The sequence below is a fragment of the Xenopus laevis genome, chromosome 1S (genome assembly GCF_017654675.1).
Source record: "Xenopus laevis strain J_2021 chromosome 1S, Xenopus_laevis_v10.1, whole genome shotgun sequence".
In the NCBI taxonomy this organism is placed as follows: Eukaryota; Metazoa; Chordata; class Amphibia; order Anura; family Pipidae; genus Xenopus; species Xenopus laevis.
In genome coordinates this window covers 99,086,077-99,095,082 of record NC_054372.1, presented here as the reverse complement: position 1 = coordinate 99,095,082, position 9,006 = coordinate 99,086,077, and the positions used below count along the sequence as shown (strand labels likewise).

General features: G+C 39.3%; 1 protein-coding gene across 1 annotated transcript; it reads left to right on the top strand.

Annotated features, from left to right (window-relative positions):
• The first annotated feature begins 1,304 nt into the window (after positions 1-1,304).
• On the top strand, positions 1,305-7,807 carry slc25a51.S (solute carrier family 25 member 51 S homeolog). Its single transcript, XM_018239949.2, has 2 exons — positions 1,305-1,562; positions 6,394-7,807. Exon 2 carries the CDS (start codon positions 6,428-6,430, stop codon positions 7,325-7,327), a length of 900 nt encoding a protein of 299 aa, XP_018095438.1. The 5' UTR covers positions 1,305-1,562; positions 6,394-6,427; the 3' UTR covers positions 7,328-7,807.
• Positions 7,808-9,006: the final 1,199 nt, after the last annotated feature.

The window sequence follows — 9,006 nt, the reverse complement described above, 5'->3', positions numbered from 1 at the left end:
ATGGGACTGACTTGTGTAGAAGTCGGGAGTTACCAGATTTTGGGCTCTGTACCCCAGTATCCAGTCACTCTGAATCATTCTCACATTTTCCATTGACTTTCCTCAATTTCAGACAATTTTGGGGCAAAAATCTGCTGCCACCAAAATATCTAGAGGTTGACCAGTTTTACCAATATTTATTGAAATGATACAGGTAGTAGGGCCTCATGGGGCCCCTATACCTCCCTCTGTAGTTATGTCCTTGGTGAAGGGGGCGAATGTGTCCCATTTTCATGGAAACATTTGGGAAACTTTGGGAAAATTTGAAAAAAGCCATATTTTCATATTTAGTTTTTAGACTTTTTTCCACTGCATTTATTGTGCTATTTTTGGGGTACTTTTGAAGTGCCACTTGGCTAGTTTTGGGCTGTTTTTGTAGCCAACTTCGGCTGGTTTTGAAAATTAGACCTGGCAACCCTGGTAGGCAGGGTGAGACTGGGGGGCCTGAGGCCCACCGGGATTGCTGTCCAGGTCCCCCAGCCCCCTACTCCTATGTGCCTCGGCGCACACGGATTTAGGCTCTCATGTACAAACGGCACCACGCGCATGCGCTGATGGCGCCACTCAGCACGCATGCGTGCGCTGATGGTGCTGCAACAAGAAAAAAAATGTATTTTAGACAGGGGTCTTTGGGAGAAGGGGTCTGGCCCGGCCCATGAGGGTCGGGGCCCACCAGGTTTTTTCCCGGTGTCACGCAGGGCCAGTACGACCCTGCTGGTAGGTGCATGTGTGAAAAGCTAACTTGGATGCAAAAAGTCAGCTTTTTCCATGCCTGCCCAGATGAAAAGAAACCATTTGATGAAGAATGAGCTTTTACACAAATATCCCAGACCAGTGCAGATGCAGCTAACAGTACCGGGCCTGGGATATTAGGTAAGTTATCACTGGGGGTTCTTAACACTTGGCATGTCCTATGTGATTTTATTCCTCTTTCCTTTCAGTGAAGACTGATGAAATATTTTGGAACAATTAGGTACAAAGATGACAACGGTGCTCCCGATTACAAAATAAATCACATTTTATTCTCTAGTATGGAGATATAAAGGTACAAAGACGCCAACGGCGCTCCATACAACAAACATATTTAGTTCCCTAGATCGAGTAGTACGAGGAACTGCGAGCAACAAATATTAAGATATAAAAAAGCTGCGCCGACACCACCTCAAGTGTATTACTAAAAACAAGTGTATTGTTCATGTTTCACTGACATTCTCTACCCTAGTGTGCCTCGTTACTGTTTACGTGTCGCGTCACCGCGCTTGGCGTCACACTCTCGCGAGACGAGACCTATGACGTCGGATTAGATGTCCGGCAGGAACCAAGGAGCTTGACATTAAGGGTGCTGCGGGACGTTTAAAACAACAAAGCCATTGGGCTTTGTTAAAAAAAGAAAAATCTGGCTGAAAGCGGGACTGTTGGGCGGTATGTTAGAGAATACGACATTGTGGTACTGGTCTTTCCTTCATGTAACTGTGGATGTGTCCTGCTGAGCATGCTTTGTACCCTGGAGTTGTCTAAGTAAGGTATGTGCAATCTGTCTCTCTGCAGCTCTTCTTTCACTGACAGTCGAACCGTGACACTTCCCAGGAATGCTCATATCCTCATGCTGAGTCCTGGCTTTTGCCCTGATCATTGCATTTCTGCTCTATTTATATGCCTGCTGCTTTAACTCCATTCATATCCAATTAACTATTTGTTTTATAAAAATAGGCTATAACCTCAGTACCTGTATTAGTTTAACATATTAAATACGATGTGATCCCTTGTACATCTTATTTTATGTTAATATTTGTTTTTAGCTACAGTGTATGAATTACAGCTTTGACATATATTATACATTATACAGGGCACTGATGCTTTAAACATTGCCAGCAATTGTATTAAAGTCATGTCATATAAATATCTCTAGGATCCAGGCCTGGGGGTATATAAAAAGATTTTGGAAAAAACCACAGATCACTAACTGGACTGTGTTCCTTGTAAAGAAACCTGCAGGTCTTATTATACCTGTACGGTGCTTTGAAATTGCTACCCAGTACATTGGTAGTTTTTCATAATTCTCATTTTTTTCCAGAAAACAATATTTTGGGATATAGATGTATTTATGTAAATTAAGTCGAATTTTCCTTGCAGCACCCCTCCCCTGCTATTTATAACAAGGAATTCTTAGCATTCAGGTTTTCTCTCCAATAATGTATGAGCAACCTTTCAATTACATACATCAAACTCCTATAGCCAAAGGATATATTTGCTCAACCTCCAACAAAACATTTTAGCTCATATTATGTGTGACTGTTAAACATAACATCTCCGCATTTAGATATTAAAACAGAAATACTGCCTTTTCAGATCTACTTTGGATTTTTAAAAAATACATTTATGATATTTTCAAGTTGTTGGGAAACTTAAATGTAACTCTATACTGCCTTAAATATCTGTGTTGAGCACTGACATCTCTTCAGCCTTGATGGTGGGCTTGGAGTAGTGCAGTGACCATGTGGGGGGTATTGGAGGTCATTTATTAAGGTCATGCCAAATGCTAAGGTGTGATTTTAGGGGCAATATACCCCCCCCCCTTTAAAGCATACATTCAATGAATGATGCTGGTGCTAAACATAGTTTTTGCTTATTGTTTTAATAAAGAAATAAGTTTGGCTTTTGTGAAAAAGCCAAATAAGTTTGGCTTTTATTCTAAAACTGAAAATAATGCCACATTCTACTTCCTTATATCATTTATGCAGTGTGATTTTCAGTGTACTGCTGATTTGTTTTGATTGTGTTTTGAAGAGTAGGAAGTAGAATGTGGATTTACTGTTACTTTTACTGCAGAATATGTTGGCACTGTATAAAGAATAATATAACAATAAAGCTTATCTGATGTCAGCCCCATCCCATTTGATGGTGCAATATTTCATCCATTCTGATGATTAAGGTCTCTCTAAGCACAATAAAGGCTTCCCTAGGAACCTTAGTTAAGAAGAAGGAATACAAAAAGAATACTGCTCTATGGAAGGACAGAAACGTAATAGATACTTTTAAAGGGGTGGTTCACCTTTAAGTAAACTTTTAGTATGTTATAAAATGGCTATTTCAAAGCAAGTTTTCTACATTATTTATGGTTTATTGTTTTTCATTATTTGGGGTCACTGACCCCTTCTAAAAATAAATGCTCTGGAAAGCTACAAATTTACTGTTATTGCTACTTTTTATCACTCCGCTTTCTTTTCAGTCACTCTCCTATTCAAATTCCCGTCTCTTATTCAAATCAGTGCATGGTTGCTAGGGTAATTTGGACCTAGCAACCAGATTGCCCAAACTACAAACGGGACAGCTGCTGAATAAAAAGCTCAAAAACCACCAATAATAAAAAAATGCAAAACCAATTGCAAATTGTCTCAGAATATCCCTCTCTACATCATACTACAAATCGCACTTTTAAAAAAATCACAAATTTTTCAGGAATTAATTAAAGGAAAACTATACCCCCCAAACAATGTAGGTTTCTATAAAAAGATATTGCATAAAACAGTTCATGTGTAAAATCCTGCTTCATGTAAATAAACCATTTTCATAATAATATACTTTTCTAGTAGTATGTGCCATTGGGTAAACATAAATAGAAAATTGCCATTTTAAAAAATAAGGGCCGCCCCCTGGGATCGTAGGATTCACTGTACTCACAAACATACCAACAAACCATGCATGTTAGGTCACATGAGCCAATTAACAGAGAGAGTTGTGTCTTTTGCTTCCACACTTCTTCCTGTTACAGTTAGAGCTGGAGTATTTCTGGTCAGGTGATCTCTGAGACAGCACACAGACCATCACGAAATGGTGGCTCAAGGCAAGAGATGTAAAAGGGCAATATTTACTTAAATATATATTCCAGTTTGGTAAGATTCTTTAATATGCCACTTAATATGATATGAACTATCTGTTGCTTAAGTGTTCATTTTGGGGGTATAGTTTTCCTTTAAACCCCGAGGCTGGAAAAGTCCGAATCAGATAATCCGTCATCTCAGACCTGTCAAGGTTGCATATAAGTTAATGGGAGAAGTCCCAAAGATTTTTTTGATGCGCGTTGGGTTTCGTGCAATACCCCGAAGTTTTCTGAGTTTTCGGGCAAAAATCTGAGTTTTCGGGTGAAAAAATCTTGAGAAAATCGCGAAAATCCGATTTTTTCCCGCAAAGCAAATTTCGGGAAAATGTAATATTAAATAAGCGTAAAAAACCCAAGCAGATTTGAGTTTGTAGCAGAAAATATTGAGATTAATTAGGACTTTGATAAATAACCCCCTAAAAGTTAATGCAAAGGTAAACAACCCCTTTAATATAGAAGTATGATTTTTAACAGGGTGGTTAACTTTTAGTATGTTTTTTTTTTAGAATGGCCACTTCTAAACAACTTTTCAATTAGTCTTTATTAATTATTTTTATAGTTTTTTCAATTAATTGCCTTCTTCTTATAATTCTTTCCAGTTTTCAAATGGGGGTTGCTGTCCCCATCTAATAAAACAAATGATCTGTAAGGCTACAATTTTCTTGTTATCACTACTTTTTATTACTTATCTTTCTTTCAGGCCCTCTACTAATTCATATTTTAGTCTATTCAAATCAATGAGTGGTTGCTAGGGTAATTTGGACCCTTGCAACATCATGCTAAAAGTTAACACAAAGGTGAACAACCCCTTTAAAGGAGAAGGAAATATTTGGGGGTGCCAAAAGTTAGGCACCCCCAAGTGATAGTATTTACTGAAACGCTAGGCCAGTGCGCCTAGCAGGAGAAAACTGCACCGCCCGGGGGTTATTCCAGTGAGTAGTGGGAATCACTCACGACAGCAGGTTAACTGCAATTATGCTGTTTATTGTGTCACCACACGACATGTTTCGGACCTATTGGCCCTTTTTCAAGTGTGTACAACCTGGTGTGAAATGAACATACTTATACACCACATGTAGTCGCTTTATAGAAACCAACTAAGGGTAAGATAAAAATAATTAAACCCAAAATGAAATAATTAAAAAATATAAATGTGGGCATAATTTGTTTTTTCAAGTTCTTCATGGTAGGCTCAGAATAGAGCAGTACCTTGTGTATATATAGAAAACCTTTGTATATAATTGTTTTTTAAAATTTTCACTGTGAAAATACTATTTTTGATCCTTTTAATGATGTATAGACACGATGTCATATGTATGGAGATGGCCAAGTTCACACATGAAGTGAAGTAGACTCTCGCACACCCGTTATGCAGCTATAAAGATTAGCTTGGTGCTCAGCACCACCGCAGTAAAAACTTTTGCAAGGGTTCGCCCTGCAGATACAAGCCTCGTGTGCCAGTGTGTTCTTTTCTTGTACAAGTTCACACATGGACACCGAACCGTGACACATGGAGTTACAATTTAAGAACTTTTCTAAGAATATGATTAAGGACTTAAGGTTTAACTACCCGGTATTTCGTTAATTGGTGGGCGGGCCAACATCACATGTGGTGTATAAGTATGTTCATTTCACACCAGGTTGTACACACTTGAAAAAGGGCCAATAGGTCCGAAACATGTCGTGTGGTGACACAATAAACAGCATAATTGCAGTTAACCTGCTGTCGTGAGTGATTCCCATATTTCACAATATATTGGATATATACAGGGTGCCAGAGACGGAGCATCCAGGGAACCATCACAAAAAGTAAGGCACAAACGCTAATCAGTGTAAAACCCTCTGTTATAGTTATTCCAGTGAGCACCATGGAGCAATCCTCTACCTGCTTCTTCGTTCTGCATGCATAGTAGAGCGAAAAGTCAAACGTTAATAAAAAAAGTTGCCTATTTCATTCTACTGCGCATGCGTCTGCCCTAGGGAAATTTGAAGAACAAAGAAGCAGGAAGACGATCGATCCGTGGTGCTCACTGGTATAACCTCCGAACCAGTGCAGTTTTCTCCTGATAGGAGCACTGGCCCGGGGTGTCAGGTAAGGATATAAAATCACTTGGGAGTGCCTAACTGTTGGCACCCCCAGGTATAACATGCCTTTCTTTCTCTTTAAAAGGGGTTTCATTTTTCTTCCATGGAGAAGTGTTCTATATGTATTCCTTCTTAAGTAAAATACATAGGAGAGCCCTTATTGTGCTTAGAGGAAACTTTTTCAGCAAAAAATGTTGCAGCAAAAAAGTGGGGTTGGGGCTGACATCAGAAGAGAAGTGTATACTTTATATAGACCTATTTTCCTTACCCTGCAAGTTTGGGTTATTAAAAATCAACTGCAAACCAAAGTGTCTTATTTTAAAGCTAGTAATATAAGTATGAGTATATTTTAGTTGTGCTTCATTTTGTCATTTTCTTCCCTCTTTCAGCCAAGCTGTCTAAATACTACAACTCTTTAGCCTCATGATGGATTCAGAAGCCCATGAGAAAAGGAAAAGCGACTTGGTTTTTGCGACTGCAAAGCATGATTACAAACCTCGTACAGTTACTGTTGGATCTGGAAAGCATTATGTATGTGGATACTTTGCTGCTTTCACAAACATAGCTATAACTTTCCCCATTCAGAAAGTGCTGTTTCGACAGCAGCTGTATGGCATAAGAACCAGAGATGCGGTAAGGCAGCTTCAGACAGATGGTATTCGCAACTTGTACCGAGGTATTCTTCCTCCTCTCATGCAGAAAACCACTACACTTGCCCTTATGTTTGGCCTTTATGAAGATTTTTCAAGCCTTCTTCTTAGGCACACAAATTCTCCTGAGGTTGTAACAAGGAGTGTAGCTGCAATTCTCGCTGGGACGACTGAAGCCTTGCTCTCACCCTTTGAGAGAGTTCAAACACTACTGCAAGACTACAAGCACCACAATCGATTTACAAACATGTTTCAGGCTTTCAAAGTATTACGGCCTTATGGAATAAGGGAGTACTACCGTGGCCTGGTTCCCATACTACTGCGAAATGGACCTAGCAACGCTCTCTTCTTTGGGCTTCGTTCTCCAATTAAACAGTGCCTTCCAGAAGCAAAAACATACAGTGCAAATTTAATCAATGACTTTATATGTGGTGGACTACTTGGAGCCATGCTGGGATTTCTTTTCTTCCCAATTAATGTGGTAAAGGCCCGCATGCAGTCTCAGATAGGGGGAGAATTTATATCATTTGGTAAAGTCCTCATGATAATATGGACAGAGCGTGATGGCAAACTAACTCATCTTTTCCGCGGGGCACATTTGAACTATCATCGTTCAATCTTGTCTTGGGGCATCATCAATGCAACATATGAGCTGCTGCTCAAAGTACTCTAAGCAGAAATGTAACCGGTTACAAAATAATTATGTCTTTTATCTCAGTCTAGGGATCAAAATATTATAGTACCATACAGGAATATATGTCATTGTAGTTTGTGCAAAAAAACAAAACGAAGCAGACCCATTCATTATTGAATGAAAGTGATTGCTTATACAGTTATTTGGGCATGACTATTGTATCATTGGCAGGTTAAGTACATGGCACTTTTGTGTACATCTGTCTGGAAATACTTTGTGTGCGCTTTAAACTTTGCCAAAAATGTTGACACAAATACTCAGCCATTTACGTAACTAAAATACCACTGTATGTGTATTGATGTCACCTCATTCTAAATTGTGATTTGAAGATAAAAAGTTTGTTTAAATGAGTCCATGTACACCTTGGGCTGTGTGCCTTGCTTTATGAAAAGTAATGCTGTATGCAATATTACAAGGCACTTAGTCATTTCAGATATAATGAATCCTCTCTGCTTTCTTGAGGAAAAATGTTGGTGGGAAATCAGGGCATACAAAAAAGGTACTAAAGCACAATCATTTTTGTCACTCTATGCAACCATGTTACTACATATAAGGGTCAGGGCACACATGCAGATTCACTTCGGGCAACTTCGGAAAATGAATCGCGCCGAGTGCCATCCCGCTGGCGATTTACATTTTAGCCACCGGGAAGGCAGTTCGGGGAGATTAGTCGCCCCAAAGAAGAGGAGAATTGTCGCTAGGCAACTCATCTCCCTGAATCTGCCTGTGTGCCCTGACCCTAAAGGGGTAATGCAAATAAAATGGAGCAAATTTGGCCTCTTTTTGCCCATGTTTTTTGGCTTCTAAACAAAAAACAGATACAAATTCTGAATGTATATGTTGCATAATAGAATTTGATAAAAATGATTCTGCTAAACATTTTGTAAAACACTCCAGTCCAATTATGTTAGAAAGTCTAAGAGTTAGTCCTGTGTTGCTGTGGAATTTTTAACCACGCAATAAAGGTTGCCTTGTTGCACTGCTACATCTTTTAAATGGTATAGGCCAGGGGTCCCCAACCTTTTTTTACCCATGAGCCACATTCAAATATAAAAAGAGTTGGGGAGCAACACAAGCATGAAAAAGTCTATTGGGTGCCAAATAAGGGCTGTGATTGGCTATTTGGTAGCCCCTATGTGGACTGGCAGCCTACAGGAGGCTCTATTTGGCACTATACTTAGTTTTTATGCAATTAAAACTTGCTTCCAAGCCTGAAATTCAAAAATAAGCTCCTTCTTTGAGGCCACAGAGAGCAACATCCAGGGGTTGGAGAGCAACATGTTGCTCACGAGCTACTGGTTGGGGATCACTGGTATAGGCAGTCTCTAGGTCATGTGACCAATTCAGCATCATTGCCAGATAATTCTTCCAAAGAAAGGCCTGGTTTTCTGCCCTGATTAGTGGCTAGTTTTCAAAATCACAAATGTATTTGCATGGTACTGTGGCCCCAAATCAGTCCTTAGAAAACATACGTATATTGTTATGGGTATGAAAAGTGTATAGTGTTACATTTATGGCACATGGACGTTGAGGCAAAATGTTCTTGGGAAGTGTTAAATGTGACTGCTTACAGTTCATGTGGTTTAATGGAAAGGGAGGATGGTATGGAATATCACTACTATGAAAATCACTAGCACCAGCTAACCCTCTAACCTAGA